Raw genomic sequence first — 18260 nt, 5'->3', positions numbered from 1 at the left:
TCAGTGATTAACGGACAAAATCAACAGCAAATACTTAGGGCCAGACTTTCCCGAAAGGCCCACAACGCCTGATTGCCCTCTGAGAAGCACCGCCAACGTTCAGCGAGAAAAGCTGGTGAGAATTTCCATTTTAATATTTAAAGTAAGTAAAACTAATCGCCCGGTGAGAAAGTGGGCATTGCACACTTATTGTTAGCGGTTTTCCCGGTGGGTAAATGGAAAGTTAGCAACATGGGCGGTCGTTACCAGAACGGACGGTAAGTAGTAAAATTTAGTCCAAGGCTGCGATTGGGCCTAGCGAGGGGGGAAAGTTTAAAAAAAAAAATTTCAATTTGAAAAGAAATAAAAACATACAAAGCATTCCCAAGACAGTTTTAAACCTAATCGCCATTTTAAAATTTAAAAAAAATAAAGAACCTTTAATGTCCCTTTCTTTGCAGGGTCCCCCCCTTACCACCCGTTTAAGCAACGTTTACAGGGTGGGTCTCTCGGCGATCAGGACACCAGCGATTGAGGCCAAACTCACGCCCTGGCGGTTGTTCTCGGAGTTGCACGTGGGCGGTTTGGTCCCGGCGGGCGACTTCAGATGTGGGTGATACCGCGGAGAAACTTAAGTGGAAACTTTCGCTCGGCGGAAAAACAGCTGTACCATCGAGAAAATGGCCGACAATGAAGTTGAAAGTCTGGCCCGATGTGTCTTAATTGGTTCAGAAGAATGGTTGGTGCAAAGCTTCAAGGGTCAGTGTCGCCATAGTTAATGTAGCTTGCAAGACTCTTGCCAATGTTTATATGCAGAAATGGTGTCCTCCCATCATGTACACTCAGTGTGCTTTATGTCACTGGTGACCAGGACCCTACGTAGACCCAGCATGCAACTGTCGCTAGGGATCAGGAGTTAAGAGTTTTTTGTGAAGTTAAGGATTATTTCCACATTGACATTACATGATAAGAGATCTTCAAACTGTTTCCAATGGTAGGTGGGTCAGTAACCAGAGGACACCGATTTAAGGTAATTGGCAAAAGAACTAGAGGGGGAGATGAGAAATAATTTTACGCAGCGAGTTGTTACGGTCTGGAACGTGCTGCCTGAAAATGCAGTGGATGCAGATTTAATCGTAACTTTCAAAATGGAATTGGATAAATACTTGAACTTGAAACAGTTGCAGGGGGAGTGGGACTAATTGGATCGCTCTTTCAAAGAGCTGACACAAGCACGATGGATTGAGTGGCCTCCTTCTGTGCTGTAAAATTCTATCATTCACAGTCTCAGGATAAGGGGTCGGCCATTTAGGACTGAGATGAGAAGAAATTTCTTCACTCAGAGGGTGGTGAGCCTTTGGAATTCTCTACCCCAGAAGCCTGTGAATGTTGAGTCGTTGAGTATATTCAAAGCTGAGAGCGATAGATTTTTGGACTCTGGGGGAATCGAGGGATATAGAGATCGGGCGGGAAAGTGGAGTTGAGGCCTGATATTAGCCATGATCTTATTGAATGGCAGAGCAGGCTCGAGGGGCCAAATGGCCTACTCCTGCTCCTAATGCTTATGTTCTCATCATTGTAACATAGAAACATAGAAAATAGGTGCAGGAGGAGGCCATTCAGCCCTTCTAGCCTGCACCGCCATTCAATGAGATCATGGCTGATCATGTAACAGTTGATAATCTTTAATCAGGTAACCAGTGAGCAAATGTTTGTGCTGATCGCCAATATGTATCAATAGGCATAAATTTGCGATAATAAAATAATTTATTTTACAACTATCTTTGCTCAGGGACTACTTAAAATATGGAATTCTCTGTGCTAATCATTGTTGAAACAGAGTCGATAATGAATCATTTTTTAATTGAATACTTGCCTTATAAAGAGGAATATTGGGAGTACAGGCTGAAGCTCCCTTTTCCAGAATTCCCTTATCCGGAACCACACCTCGTACAGAACCATTCCCGGCCACCGAGCGGCGCATGCGCAGAACTCCGACATAGAAACATAGAAACATAGAAAGTAGGTGCAGGAGTAGGCCATTCGGCCCTTCGAGCCTGCACCACCATTCAATAAGATCATGGCTGATCATTCACCTCAGTACCCCTTTCCTGCTTTCTCTCCATACTCCTTGATCCCTTTAGCCGTAAGGGCCACATCTAACTCCTTCTTGAATATATCCAATGAACTGGCATCAACAACTCTTTGCGGTAGGGAATTCCACAGGTTAACAACTCTCTGAGTGAAGAAGTTTCTCCTCATCTCAGTCCTAAATGGCTTATCCCGTATCCTTAGACTGTGACCCCTGGTTCTGGACTTCCCCAACATCGAGAACATTTTTCCAGCATCTAACCTGTCCAGTCCCGTCAGAATTTTATAAGTTTCTATGAGATCCCCTCTCATCCTTCTAAACTCCATTGAATATAGGCCCAGTCGATCCAGTCTCTCCTCATATGTCAGTCCTGCCATCCCAGGAATCAGTCTGGTGAACCTTCGCTGCACTCCCTCAATAACAAGAACGTCCTTCCTCAGATTAGGAGACCAAAACTGAACACAATATTCCAGGTGAGGCCTCACCAAGACCCTGTACAATGGTAGTAAGACCTCCCTGCTCCTATACTCAAATCCCCTGGCTATGAAGGCCAATATACTATTTGCCTTCTTCACCGCCTGCTGTACCTGCATGTCAAATTTCAATGACTGATGTACCATGACACCCAGGTCTCGTTGCACCTCCCCTTTTCCTAATCTGCCGCCATTCAGATAATATTCTGCCTTCGTGTTTTTGCCCCCAAAGTGAATAACCTCACATTTATCCACATTATACTGCATCAGCCATGCATTTGCCCACTCACCTAACCTGTCCAAGTTACCCTGCAGCCTCTTGGCGTGCTCCTCACAGCTCAAACCGCCACCCAGCTTAGTATCATGCACAAACTTGGAGATATTACACTCAATTCCTTCATCTAAATCATTAATGTATATTGTAAATAGCTGGGGTCCCAGCACAGGGCCCTGTGGCACCCCACTAGTCACTGCCTGCCATTCTGAAAAGGAGCCGTTTATCCCGACTCTCTGCTTCCTGTCTGCCAACCAGTTCTCTAATCACGTCAGTACCACGTGCTTTAAGTTTGCACAACAATCTCTTGTGTGGGACCTTGCCAAAAGCCTTTCGAAAGTCCAAATACACCACATCCACTGGTTCTCCCTCGTCCACTCTATTAGATACATCCTCAAAAAATTCTAGAAGCTTTGTCAAGCATGATTTTCCTTTCATAAATCCATGCTGACTTGGACCTATCCTTTCACTGCTTTCCAAATGTGCTGCTATTTCATAATTAATAATTGATTCCAACGGTCTATAATTACCCGTTTTTACTCTCCCTCCTTTCTTAAAAAGTGGTGTTACATTAGCTACCCTCCAGTTCATCGGAACTGATCCAGAGTCGATAGACTGTTGCAAAATGATCACCAATGCACCCAATATTTCAAGCTCACTTCCTTAAGTACTCTGGGATGCAGACTATCAGGCCCTGGGGATTTATCAGCCTTCCAACCCATCAATTTCTCTAACACAATTTCACTCCTAATAAGGATATCCTTCTGTTCCCCCTTCTCACTAGACTCCCAGTCCCCTAGAATTTCCGGAAGGTTATTTGTGTCTCCCTTCGTGAAGACAGAACCAAAGTATTTGTTCAACTGGTCTGCCATTTCTTTTTTCCCCATTATAAATTCACCTGAATCTGATTGCAAAGGCCCAAGTTTGTCTTCACTAATCTTTTTCTCTTCATGTATCTATAGAAGCTTTTGCAGTCAGTTTTTATGTTCCCAGCAAGCTTCCTCTCATACTCTATTTTCCCCCTCCTAATTAAACCCTTTGTCCTCCTCTGCTGAATTCTAAATTTCTCCCAGTCCTCAGGTTTGCTGCTTTTTCTGGCCAATTTATATGCCTCTTCCTTGGATCTAACACGAACCTTAGTTTCCCTTGTTAGCCACGGTTGAGCCACCTTCCCCGTTTTATTTTTACTCCAGACAGGGATGTACAATTGTTGAAGTTCATCCATGTGATCTTTAAATGTTTGCCATTGTCTATCTGCCGTCAACCCTTTAAGTATAATTTGCCAATCTATTCTAGTCAATTCACATCTCATACCATCGAAGTTACCTTTCCTTAAGTTCAGGACCCTAGTCTCTGAATTAACTGTGTCACTCTCCATCTTAATAAAGAATTCTACCATATTATGGTCACTCTTCCCCAAGGGGCCTCGCACAACAAGATTGCTGATTAGTCCTTTCTCATTACACATCACCCAGTCTAGGATGGCCAGCTCTCTAGTTGGTTCCTCGACATATTGGTCTAGAAAACCATCTCTAATAGACTCCAGGAAATCCTCCTCCACCGTATTGCTACCAGTTTGGTTAGCCCAATCAATATGTAGATTAAAGTCGCCCATACTGTACCTTTAACGCACGCATCCCAAATTTCTTGTTTGATGCTGTCCCCAACCTCACTACTACTGTTTGGTGGTCTGTACACAACTCTCACTCGCGTCTTCTGCCCTTTGGTATTCCGCAGCTCCACCCATACAGATTCCACATCATCCAAGCTAGTGTCCTTTCTTACTATTGCATTAATTTACTCTTTAACCAGCAACGCCACCCCATCATCTTTTCCTTTCTATCTATCCTTTCTAAATGTTGAAAACCCCTGGATGTTGAGTTCCCAGCCTTGGTCACCCTGGAGCCATGTCTCCATGATGCCAATTATATCATATTCACTAATTGCTGTTTGTGCAGTTAATTCGTCCACCTTATTCGGAATACTCCTCGCATTGAGGCACAGAGCCGTCAGGCTTGTCTTTTTAACACACCTTGCCCCTTTAGAATTTGGCTGTAATGTGGCCCTTTTTGATTTTGCCTTGGGTTTCTCTGCCCTCCACTTTTACTTTTCTCCTTTCTATCTTTTGCTTCTGCCCCCATTCTACTTCCCTCTGTCTCCCTGCATAGGTTCCCATCCCCCTGCCCATATTAGTTTAACCCCTCCCCAACAGCACTAGCAAACACTCCACCTTAGACATTGGTTCCGGTCCTGTCCAGGTCCAGACCATCTGGTTTGTACTGGTCCGACCTCCCCCAGAACCGGTTCCAATGTCCCAGGAATTTGAATCCCTCCCTTCTGCACCATACTTCAAGCCACGTATTCATCTGAACTATCCTGCGATTCCTGCTCTGACTAACACGTGGCATGGGTAGCAATCCTGAGATTACTATCTTTGAGGTCCTACTTTTTAATTAAACTCCTAGCTCCCTAAATTCAGTTTGTAGGACCTCATCCCGTTTTTTACCTATATATTTGGTACCTATAGGCATCACAACAACTGGCTGTTCACCCTCCCCCTCCAAAATGTCCTGCACCCGCTCCAAGACATTCTTGACCCTTGCATCAGGGAGGCAACATACCATCCTAAAGTCTCGATTGCAGCCGGAGAAACGTCTATCTATTCCCCTTACAATAGAATCCCCTATCACTATCGCTCTCCCAATCTTTTTCCTGCCCTCCTGTGCAGCAGAGCCACCCACGGTGTTATGAACTTGGCTGCTGCTGCCCTCCCCTAATGAGTCATCCCCCCCCCAACAGTACCCAAAGCAGTGTATCTGTTTGGGAGAGGGATGATCGCAGGGGACCCCTGCACTTACCTTCCTTCCACTGCTCTTCCTGTTGGTCACCCATCCCCTATCTGTCTGTGTAACCTTTACCTGCGGCATGCCAACTCACTAAGCATGCTATTCACGGCATCCTCAGCATCATGGATGCTCCAGAGTGAATCCACGTGCAGCTCCAGTGCCGCAGTACGGTCTGTCAGGAGCTGCAGCAGGATACACTTCCCGCACTTAGTCGCCATGAATAAATTGAAGTCCTTCCTCGCTGCTGACTCCCGCAATCGCTGGCCTCATCCCGCGATCCACTCCCCCACCCCCCCCCCCCATGTCTCTCTGCCGCACTCCCAGCCCCAAGCCAGCCAGCCCCGGTATCCCCTTGCTCAGTAACTGTACCATCAATAATCAATCATTTCTAGCAACACCTCAATTTTTATAATTCTCATCTTTGTTTTCAAATCCCTCCATGGCCTCGCCCCTTTCCTATCTCTGTAATCTCCTCCAGCCCCACAACTCCCTGAGATATCTGCGCTCCTCCAATTCTGGCCTCTTGCGCATCCCCGATTTCCATCGCTCCACCATCAGTGACTGTGCCTTCAGGTGCCTGGACCCTAAGTTCACGCATTCCCTCCCTGAACCTCTCCGCCTCTCTACCTCTCGCTCTCTCTTCTTCTTCAAGACGCTCTTTAAAACCCACCTCTGTGACCAAGCTTTTGGGTACCTGTCCCGATATCTGGCTTGGTGTCAGATTTTGTATTCTAACAAGCCTTGGGATGTTTTACTGCGATAAACGTGCTATATAAATGCAATTTGTTGTTAGTCTCGATAAGGATTCAGAGGTTTACAGGCAGCTACCTCTCTGCTGTGAGGTTTTGATCTCAACATGTGACCGATTGCAGCAATTAACCCTTTGCGGGATTGAATTTTCTCCCGATCATCTGAAGATCTATGGAAACCCCTGAGAAAAGGCGTGAATGTCCTTTTTTCTGTTCCTCTGGAATTTTCACCAAATCCTTGACTATCCTGAGAAACTCCCCCCACCCCGGCCCGATCTGGCTTGCCGTGCCTGCACCAATTCAGCGCCAATGTCTGTAAAGAGAGAGGCCTAGCAACAACCTCATGGGGATGGACTTTCGGCTTTGATGATTTCGGGGCGGTAATGGCGGCGGGGCGGTAAAGTTAGCGCCCGGGAACAGTTTGCGCCTCAGTCGGCAAAATTGGCCCAGCTCGGCCCTGAGTGTGGGGCGGAATGCTAAGGGAGGCGTTGTACGCCTCTCTCGGGGCGCTAGCGTGGGGAACTCCAGAGCTAAAGAGCCGGGCCGGGAGCGCTCCCAGAGACGCCTGGCGGGGCGGCGGGGGGGGGGGGGGGGGGGGAGAGAAAAAAAACCCACAATAACATTCCCAATACATTGCCCACGCCACCACAACATAAATCCCGAAAAAAAAGTAACAACAATCACATTTACCTTAGTCATTATTTACCTCTCTGCTGCCGGTATCGTTGGACCGCCCGATTTCCCAGGTGGTCACTGCGGGGCGCGCCGCGGGACGGACGGGTCGGGTGGGAGTCGTGACCAGGGCCGTTGCACACCAGGCGCAGCTCTTCCGGGCCACGCTGCTCCGCGCCACTGCAAAAACCCGACCCCGAAACCCCCCGTGGGGCGCTGGAGGCTGACCGCCCGCCCGGAACACCTCACCGCCGCCATTGCCGCCGCTCCGGAGCGAAAAACAGAGCACAAAAAACTGGAAAATGCGCGCCCCCCCCCCCCCACGGTGGTGTGTGGCAGCTGAGATCCCACCCGTTGCCAGTTTGAGAGGATCGCGGGCGTTTTCAGTCACAGGGAAAGAGTTGGAAGAGGAGAAAGGCCTTCACTCAGAGGGTGGTGAATCTCTACCCCAGAGTGTTGTGGTGCTCAGTCTTTCAGTATATTCAAGACAGATCGATGCACACTAAGAGAATTAAGGGACATAGGGATAGGGTGGGAAGGGAGTTGAGGGAGAAGATCAGCCTTTGGCCTTGTTACACAAGGAAGGATATACTTGCCTTAGAGGGAGTGCAACAAAGGTTCACCAGACGGATTGCTGCCCTGACGGGATTGCCTTATGAGGAGGGGTTGAGCAGACTAGGCCTGGGTCCCCTGGAGTTTAGAAGAATGAGAGGTGATCTCATTGAAAGATAGAACATTTTTAAAGGGCTTGACAGGGTAGATGCTGGTTGGATGTCTCCCCGGGCTGGAGAGTCTAGAACACAGGGTCATAGTCTCAGGATAAGGGGTTGGCCATTTAAGACTAACACGAGGAGAAATTTCTTCACTCAGAAGGTTATGCGGCATAGAGTGTGTTCAAAAAGAAAGGCCCCGAACTTGGTGGAAATTAAGTTCCGCCCAAGTGCTACCCAAAGGACCGCTGCGATACCCGATCTCACTTTGGTCGGAACTTTCATGGAAAAAGTCCTGGAAAGACCCCCCCCGCCGGCAAAAAAGGGACTTACGCCCTGAATCTGGGCGGCAGCGGGCGGGAGCTCCCATTCTCGGCGGTAAATGCGATCCTCGGCAAAGTACGGCCGAGGATTGAGTCGGGCTCGGGGAGGAGGGGAACTGATAAAAAATTAAAATTTCTAAAAAATAAAACAAAAACTTCAGGGGACCCCATCCACCTGAATCGCTGGGGGAAAAAAAATTAAGAAAAGAAGTTTACTAACTTTTTTTTGCAGGTCTTCGTATTTACCGTTGAGGTTAGACCTGCCTCCGTGCGGTGGTCCTTCCCCCTGCTACAGCGGACTCCCGCCCCGCACCAAACTGGCAGCTCGGCGGGCGGGAGGACACTTACGCGAGGCGCGCGCCTGCGGACATCAGCGGGCGATGCCCAGGGGTCTTCCCTCCCCGCCGGCAGGAGGCCTCCACCAAACTCGCTCGGAGGGGAGACAGCCCAGAAAACTCGCCGGAAGCGGGCCGTGAGTCCAACAAGCTCGGCCCCCAAGACTTGCATTTATATAGCGCCTTTCACGACCACCGGACGTCTCATAGAAACATAGAAAATAGCTGCAAGAGTAGGCCATTCGGCCCTTCGAGCCTGCACCACCATTCAGTAAGATCATGGCTGATCATTCACCCCTTTCCTGCTTTCAGTCAATGAAGCGCTGTTGGAGTGTAGTCACTGTTGTAATGTGGGAAACGCGGCAGCCAATTTGCGCACAGCAAGCTCCCAAAAGCAGCGATGAGATGGATCTTTTTTAAGGTGTTGTTTGAAGGATAAATATCAGGACACTGGGGAGCACGTCCTCCCCCTGCTCTTTCTCCAGTCGTGCCTTCCAGCAATTCCAACGAAAGGGTGTTTATACCTGACTTGCGGTCAGCAATGCCACGGGAGGTCTGCTGCATTGTGTGACAACCGATTGTGTGCACCAGCCTTGGTACGTGATGAGATTGCGACACCGAAAAACAAACCATGCGCTTATAATCAGGACCTTGAACCAGCTGTTGCTGTATGAAGTATTCATGGAGAAGGAAGCCAAGATCAAACATTCGACGGCAAACTAAAATGGAACAAAATGAAACAATCCCATGAAAGATTAAACAGGAAAAAGGGGAAAAAAATTAATGTCACTGCATTATTAACCAGGAAGCACATAATTTATGAGATTAGATGATGATTGGGGTCGAATGTAAAAAGAATTCTAGGTTGTTCAGTTGTGACAGAGAGAAAATTGAATGAATATCTGTAAAGAGTAACTAGCATTAAAACGAGGTCACAAAATCTTTTTTCTTTGCATTATTAACCAAGAAAGCTGAATTTATAAGACTCTCCTCGGCTTAATAAAAAATGTATCAACATGATGGCAGATGCCTTGTTGATATTTCGGTGTCATATTTGGATCATTCCCTTCTCAATGTGTTCTCAACACAGTCCAGTCCCTGCCACTTCTAACTGGTGCGCTGGCCCTGAAGCGATTAGCCCACTATAAGAACATAAGAAATAGGAGCAGGAGTCGGCCATATGGCCCCTCAAGTCTGCTCCGCCATTCAATAAGATCATGGCTTGCTGAGAGGATGGTTCCCCTGGCTGGGGAGTCTAGAGCCAGGGTTCACAGTCTCAGGATAAGGGGTTCGCCATTTAGGACTGAGATAAGGAGAAATTACTTCACATGGAAGGTTATAACTCCGAGTATATTCAAAAAAGAAAGACTTGCATTTATATAGCACCTTTCACAACCACAGGATATTCCAAAGCACTTTACAGCCAATGAAGTGCTTTTGAAGTGTAGTCACTGTTGTAATGTGGGAAACGCTGCAGCCAATGCACACACAGCAAGCTCCCAATGTGATAATGAGAAAATAAGGTCTTTTAGTGATGTTGGTTAAGGGATAAATATTGGGATAAATTTTTCAGGGAGCTCGTCTTCGCAATACTGGCCATGGGATCCACCTGAGAGGGCAGATGGGGCCTCGGTCAATGTTTCATCTGAAAGACGACATCTCCGACAGTGCAATGCTCCCTCAGTACTGCACTGGGCATATTGGCCTGGTATTTGCTCAATCCATGTAGAGGAATGATGCTAAAAGCTATCAAACCATAACTGGATAAATTCATCAAACAGTATCGTTAGTGATTAATCACACTCAACACTTCACTAATCCGAAACATTTATTCAAGAAGCTTATTTATTGGGGCAGCCAGCTATCGAGTGAACACCTGTTTCTACCCAAAATACTTGCCGCCTTTAACTCGTTGTCAACAGAAACTTTGGAACTGACTCTAATGGGTATGGCAAACTATGTTTTTTGGTGTGTTTAATCATTGGCCATCTCTTGCTGGGGACGCGAGTATGTTTGTGTGTCAGCTGCGACATTCCCACATCTGAATCAGAAGGTTTAAGTTCCACTCCATAAATCGAGGCTGACAATCCCAGGGCAGTACTGAGGGATTGCTGCACTGTCGGAGGGTGCTGTCTTTCGAATGAGACATTAAACCGAGGCCCCCGTCTGCTCTCTCAGGTGGATGCAAAAGATCCCATGGCACTATTTCGAGGAAGAGCATTAGAGTTATCCCCGGTGTCCTAGCCATTATTCATCACCAAAAAACAGATTAACTGGTCACTGTCACGTTGCTGTTTGTGGGAGCTTGCTGAGCACAAATGGGCTACTGCATTTCCTACATCACAACAGCAACTGCACTTCAGAAGTACTTCATTGGCTGTACAACAATTTGGGACGTTCGATGGTCATGAAAGGTGCTATATAAATTCAAGTCTGTCTTCTTTCTTATAAGACTCCTAATATTGCTGACATACCTTCAACTGATATATAAAACGGAAAAGAGCGACTAAAGTAAATGTTGGTCCCTTAGAAGATGAGAAGGGGGATTTAATAATGGGAAATGTGGAAATGGCTGAGACCTTAAACAATTATTTTGCTTCCGTCTTCACAGTGGAAGACACAAAAACCATGCCAAAAATTGCTGGTCATGGGAATGTGGGAAGAGAGGACCTTGAGATAATCACGATCACTAGGGGGGTAGTGCTGGACAGGCTAATGGGACTCAAGGTAGACAAGTCCCCTGGTCCTGAGGAAATGCATCCTAGGGTATTAAAAGAGATGGCTGAAGTTATAGCAGATGCATTCGTTATAATCTACCAAAATTCTCTGAACTCTGGGGAGGTACCAGCGGATTGGAAAGCAGCTAATGTCACGCCTCTGTTTAAAAAAGACGGCAGACAAAAGGCAGGTAACGATAGGCCGGTTAGTTTAACATCTGTAGTGGGGAAAATGCTTGAAGCTATCATTAAGGAAGAAATAGCGGGACATCTAGATAGGAATAGTGCAATCAAGCAGACGCAACATGGATTCATGAAGGGGAAATCATGTTTAACTAATTTACTGGAATTCTTTGAGGATATAACGAGCATGGTGGATAGAGGTGTACCGATGGATGTGGTGTATTTAGATTTCCAAAAGGCATTCCATAAGGTGCCACACAAAAGGTTACTGCAGAAGATAAAGGTACGCGGAGTCAGAGGAAATGTAATAGAAACATAGAAAATAAGTGCAGGAGCAGGCCATTCGGCCCTTCGAGCCTGCACTGCCATTCAATATGATCATGGCTGATCATGCAACTTCAGTACCCCATTCCTGTTTTCTCTCCATACCCCCTGATCCCTTTAGTCGCCCTCTTGAATATATTCAATGAATATAATAGCATGAATAGAGAATTGGCTAGCTAACAGAAAACAGAGAGTCAGGATAAATGGGTCCTTTTCGGGTTGGAAATCGGTGGTTAGTGGTGTTCCACAGGGATTGGTGCTGGGACCACAATTGTTTACAATATACATAGATGACCTGGAAGAGGGGACAGAGTGTAGTGTAACAAAATTTGCAGATGACACAAAGATTAGTGGGAAAGCGGGTTGTGTGGAGGACACAGTGAGGCTGCAAAGAGATTTAGATAGGTTGAGCGAATGGGCTAAGGTTTGGCAGATGGAATACAATGTCGGAAAACGTGAGGTCATCCACCTTGGAAATAAAAACAGTAAAGGGGAATATTATTTGAATGGGGAGAAATTACAACATGCTGCGGTGCAGAGGGACCTGGGGGTCCTTGTGCATGAATCCCAAAACGTTAGTTTGCAGGTGCAGCAGGTAATCAGGAAGGCAAATGGAATGTTGGCCTTCATTGCGAGAGGGATGGAGTACAAAAGCAGGGAGGTCCTGCTGCAATTGTACAGGGTATTGGTGAGGCCACACCTGGAGTACTGTGTGCAGTTTTGGTCACCTTATTTAAGGAAGGATATACTTGCTTTGGAGGGGGTACAGAGACGATTCACTCGGCTGATTCCGGAGATGAGGGGGTTACCTTATGATGATAGATTGAGTAGACTGGGTCAGAAGGATGAGGGGTGATCTTATAGAAACATTTAAAATCATGAAAGGGATAGACAAGATAGAGGCAGAGAAGTTGTTTCCACTGGTCGGGGAGACTAGAACTAGGGAGCACAGCCTCAAAATACGGGGGAGCCAATTTAAAACCGAGTTGAGAAGGAATTTCTTCTCCCAGAGGGTTGTGAATCTGTGGAATTCTCTGCCCAAGGAAGCAGTTGAGGCTAGCTCATTGAGTGTATTCAAATCACAGATAGATAGATTTTTAACCAATAAGGGAATTAAGGGTTATGGGGAGCGGGCGGGTAAGTGGAGCTGAGTCCACGGCCAGATCAGCCATGATCTTGTTGAATGGCGGAGCAGGCTCGAGGGGCTAGATGGCCTACTCTTGTTCCTAATTCTTATGTTCTTATGTTCTTGTTGATGTCACGTTCCTCTGTTCTAACACAGGTGAGAATTGTTTATTCTGACATGTTCTCACTCTAATAGTCCCATGAACACGTCAAGCATTCATCCACTAATCTCGCCAATGGTCATTTCTGCACCACAGTCGCAGTCTCCTGGGAAGTTATCTGTTAAATGTTTCTATTTCCCAATGTAGTGCTCAGCTGTATGGATGAGAAGGACCCCCGCTCTTAGATTCAATCCCCTTTCCGTTCTGAATTGGCTGTTACAATAGCTTGAGCGATGAGGTGGGTCACAGTGCCCCTGGGTTGAGCAACGGGCAACAACCACCCAGTTGTCTCACTCTTCGTGACTATTCCCTTCCTCTGCCTTCCTGGACTTTAATTAAAAGTGGGCGCTGAATGTGGAGCGAGGATGCTCTTCATCGAAAGAGTGCCCTAGGATCTTTTACATCTACCTGAGAGAGCAGATGGGACCTCCAGCAGTGCAGCACTCTATTAGTATGCATTGGAGTGTCGGCCTAGATTATGTGCTCAAGCCCTGGAGTGGAAAGAAGCAAAACACTATCAAACCATCACTGTGCTGTCCCCACTGGACAAATTGTCTGCTGAAATTCTCTCCCGAGGCTCATAGACGAAGATTGGTCACTTCAGCAAGCAGCAACCAGAGTGAGATGCCCATGGAATTGTACACCACCGTGAGAAATTGTGGAACTGTACCCTAGGGTGAGATATTGTGGAACTGTACCCCAAGGTGAGATATCGTGGAACTGTACCCCAGGGTGAGATATCGTGGAACTGTACCCCAGGGTGAGATATCACGGAACTGTACCCCAGGGTGAGATATCGTGGCACTGTACCCCAGGGTGAGGTGCCTGTGGAATTGTACCCCAGGGTAAGATGTTGTGAAATTGTACCCCAGGGTGAGGTGCCTGTGGAACTGTACCCCCAAATGAAAATTGAAAAGAAGTATTTCCACTCAGAGTTATTTCCAAGGTTACAGAAGAAAGAGAAGTAAGACTTACATTTATATAGCAACTTTCACAACCTCAGGACGTCCCAAAGCGCTTTACAGCCAATGGAATACTTTTTGACGTCTAGTCACTGCCATAATGTAGGACACAGGGCAAACTTTTGCGCACAGCAAGCTCCCACAAACATCAATGAGATACATGAGAAGATAATCTGTTGGTTGAGGGATAAATATTGGCCAGGACACCGGGGATAACTCCCCTGCTCTTCTTCAAAATTGTGCCACGGGTCTTTTACGTCCACCTGAGAGAGCACACAGGACCTCGGTTTAACGTCTCATCCGAAAGACGCCTTGCTTTGGATATCCATTGTTAATTCAAAGTCGCTTCCTTCAAACTCTTGGACAATTTGCATTGAATTGCAATTAAAAAAATCTTATTTTTCAGTTGCTTAATTTAAACTAATGGATTAATTCAAATGCTAGCAGGCAAAGAATGGCTTCAAATTAACAAGACTAGATTGTGAGGAGCAGGAAAGACTAGGAGTGTGCTTAAAAAGACAGTACCTCATCTGGTGGAGTTAGAATCATAGAATCCTACAGCACAGAATGAGGCCATTCGGCCCATCTCTCCTGTGCCGGCAAATCGGAAAGAGCTGTCCAATTAGTCCCACTCCCCACTGCTCTTTCCCCGCAGCCCTGCTAATATTTCTCTTTGAAGTATATATCCAATTGCCAACACTGTGAACAATGACACCACTTCAGCTGCAGAGAGCTGTTTGCTTTCCCTCAATACTATTTTAGTAGATCAGGTGTCAAATGTATTACAGAGCTCTTCACGCTTGATGGAGCTCTGCTGAATCCAATCTAACAAGGTGACATAGTCATCATGGTTTATATGCGTGTCTGGTGGAGCACTGATTCAGGCGGGAGATCAATAATATTTGTCTGAGTTGTCTATTTCCCTGTAGGTTACTGAACCTATTTGCCTATTTCTCTACTCTTGGGGACTTCTTCATATGAAGTGGAACGAGGTGAGTTCGAAGCGGCTTTTTGTATTTCAGAATTTGAACTCTCATCGTGAGATCCACAATCCAAAAGTTGGTTCCTCCTTACCTTTTAACCTTTTTCTTTATTTTATCTCTTTCTTCCTGGTCCCATATTTATCCCTCAATCAACATAACAAAGAAACAGATTATCTGGTCATTATCACATTGCTATTTGTGGGAGCTTGCTGTGCGCAAATTGGCTGCCACGTTTCCCACATTACAACAGTGACTACACTCCAAAAAAAAAGTACTTCATTGGCTGTAAAGCGCTTTGAGATGTCTGGTGGCCGTGAAAGGCACTATAGAAATCCAAGTTTTTTTTCCTAGTCTTTTGATTTAATTGCCTCTTGACCTACTTCCCAAGGTGACCCGGGCGGGGAGCGATTTTAACCCGACTCGCTCAGCAGAAACCTGGCGTGTGGGCAGTTAAAACCGTCCCTGGCTTTCTCCTGTCCGAAAGCTGTCGCAATCGTAATATCTGCAGTTTTAACCTACTCTCCTAGCAGGCAGCTAGGATACACCCGGAGCCAACAGGATCCTTCTTTACATGGGCATGCTTGACATCATTGAGACCCGACTGTTATCTTAACTCGGGCCTGAGCGGGGAATCTGCTGGAACCAACTGAACCAATTTTGGTAATTAGAAACTCCAATCTCTCTGAGACAAGCAGCTGCACTCATCCAATCACACAAATCGACAACTTTCAACGAGCGTAACTCTGGCCATGCCACAGCGATCCTGAGTGTATCGGGAGTCCCAGCGATCCTGAGCGTATCTGGAGTCCCAGCGATCCTGAGCGTATCGGGAGTCCCAGCGATCCTGAGCGTATCTGGAGTCCCAGCGATCCTGAGCGTATCTGGAGTCCCAGCGATCCTGAGCGTATCTGGAGTCCCAGCGATCCTGAGCGTATCTGGAGTCCCAGCGATCCTGAGCATATCGGGAGTCCCAGCGATCCTGGGCGTATCGGGAGTCCCAGTGATCCTGAGGAGTCCCGGCGATCCCGAGCGTATCTGGAGTCCCAGCGATCCTGAGCATATCGGGAGTCCCAGCGATCCTGTGCGTATCTGGAGTCCCAGCGATCCTGAGCGTATCGGGAGTCCCAGCGATCCTGGGCGTATCGGGAGTCCCAGTGATCCTGAGGAGTCCCGGCGATCCCGAGCGTATCTGGAGTCCCAGCGATCCTGTGCGTATCGGGAGTCCCAGCGATCCTGAGCGTATCTGGAGTCCCAGCGATCCTGTGCGTATCTGGAGTCCCAGCGATCCTGTGCGTATCTGGAGTCCCAGCGATCCCGAGCGTATCGGGAGTCCCAGCGATCCTGAGCGTATCGGGAGTCCCAGTGATCCTGAGCGTATCGGGAGTCCCAGCGATCCTGAGCGTATCGGGAGTCCCAGCGATCCTGAGCGTATCGGGAGTCCCAGCGATCCTGAGCGTATCGGGAGTCCCAGCGATCCTGTGCGTATCGGGAGTCCCAGCGATCCTGAGCGTATCGGGAGTCCCAGCGATCCTGAGCGTATCGGGAGTCCCAGCGATCCCGAGCGTATCTGGAGTCCCAGCGATCCCGAGCGTATCGGGAGTCCCAGCGATCCTGTGCGTATCTGGAGTCCCAGCGATCCTGAGCGTATCGGGAGTCCCAGCGATCCTGTGCGTATCGGGAGTCCCAGCGATCCTGAGCGTATCTGGAGTCCCAGCGATCCTGAGCGTATCGGGAGTCCCAGCGATCCTGAGCGTATCGGGAGTCCCAGCGATCCTGAGCGTATCGGGAGTCCCAGCGATCCTGAGCGTATCTGGAGTCCCAGCGATCCTGAGCGTATCGGGAGTCCCAGCGATCCTGTGCGTATCTGGAGTCCCAGCGATCCTGAGCGTATCTGGAGTCCCAGCGATCCTGAGCGTATCGGGAGTCCCAGCGATCCTGAGCGTATCGGGAGTCCCAGCGATCCTGAGCGTATCGGGAGTCCCAGCGATCCTGAGCGTATCTGGAGTCCCAGCGATCCTGAGCGTATCGGGTGTCCCAGCGATCCTGAGCGTATCTGGAGTCCCAGCGATCCTGTGCGTATCTGGAGTCCCAGCGATCCTGAGCGTATCTGGAGTCCCAGCGATCCTGAGCGTATCTGGAGTCCCAGCGATCCTGAGCGTATCGGGAGTCCCAGCGATCCTGAGCGTATCGGGAGTCCCAGCGATCCTGTGCGTATCTGGAGTCCCAGCGATCCTGAGCGTATCTGGAGTCCCAGCGATCCTGTGCGTATCTGGAGTCCCAGCGATCCTGAGCGTATCGGGAGTCCCAGCGATCCTGAGCGTATCTGGAGTCCCAGCGATCCTGTGCGTATCTGGAGTCCCAGCGATCCTGTGCATATCGGGAGTCCCAGCGATCCTGTGCGTATCTGGAGTCCCAGCGATCCTGTGCGTATCTGGAGTCCCAGCGATCCTATGCGTATCTGGAGTCCCAGCGATCCTGTGCGTATCTGGAGTCCCAGCGATCCTGTGCGTATCTGGAGTCCCAGCGATCCTGTGCGTATCGGGAGTCCCAGCGATCCTGAGCGTATCTGGAGTCCCAGCGATCCTGAGCGTATCTGGAGTCCCAGCGATCCTGAGCGTATCTGGAGTCCCAGCGATCCTGAGCGTATCTGGAGTCCCAGCGATCCTGAGCGTATCTGGAGTCCCAGCGATCCTGAGCGTATCTGGAGTCCCAGCGATCCTGTGCGTATCTGGAGTCCCAGCGATCCTGTGCGTATCGGGAGTCCCAGCGATCCTGAGCGTATCTGGAGTCCCAGCGATCCTGAGCGTATCTGGAGTCCCAGCGATCCTGAGCGTACCTGGAGTCCCAGCGATCCTGAGCGTATCGGGAGTCCCAGCGATCCTGAGCGTATCGGGAGTCTCAGCGATCCTGAGCGTATCGGGAGTCCCAGCGATCCTGAGCGTATCTGGAGTCCCAGCGATCCTGAGCGTATCTGGAGTCCCAGCGATCCTGAGCGTATCGGGAGTCCCAGCGATCCCGAGCGTATCTGGAGTCCCAGCGATCCTGAGCGTATCGGGAGTCAAATCTAGAAACAACAACACAAAGTGGTGCACTTGAGTGACATCAGTAACAGAACTCAAAGCGTGCAGACTGCAATAAACAGCTGCGGTTATTGCTGAGAGTGGTAATCTCCAAACTAATTTGAGTGATTCACTTCCACAAGCGGGAGTAAGACACCAATCCGGGAGTGGAACTGATACACTAAAATAATAAGCTATGTGATCCTTCAGGGCGAGCCCTGAAAATATGCATTGGATGGAAAACACAGAATATATCATCCTAATCCAACTGGATGAGCTTTAATATGCTGATA

General features: G+C 48.2%; 1 protein-coding gene across 1 annotated transcript; it reads left to right on the top strand.

The window, feature by feature from the left end:
* Positions 1-231: 231 nt before the first annotated feature.
* On the top strand, positions 232-17976 carry LOC139228041 (uncharacterized). Its single transcript, XM_070859190.1, has 2 exons — positions 232-257; positions 15939-17976. Exons 1-2 carry the CDS (start codon positions 232-234, stop codon positions 17974-17976), a joined length of 2064 nt encoding a protein of 687 aa, XP_070715291.1.
* Positions 17977-18260: the final 284 nt, after the last annotated feature.

This window comes from Pristiophorus japonicus, chromosome 17 (assembly GCF_044704955.1).
Source record: "Pristiophorus japonicus isolate sPriJap1 chromosome 17, sPriJap1.hap1, whole genome shotgun sequence".
NCBI lineage: Eukaryota > Metazoa > Chordata > Chondrichthyes > Pristiophoridae > Pristiophorus > Pristiophorus japonicus.
This window is presented reverse-complemented; position numbering and strand designations above follow the sequence as displayed.

Excerpts from the sequence above, each read along its gene's own strand:
- LOC139228041 (XM_070859190.1), top strand. The coding sequence starts at position 232 with ATGGGCGGTCGTTACCAGAACGGACG. Across the intron at positions 258-15,938 it reads GGTCGTTACCAGAACGGACG|CGTATCTGGAGTCCCAGCGA; the intron begins GTAAGTAGTAAA and ends GGCGATCCCGAG.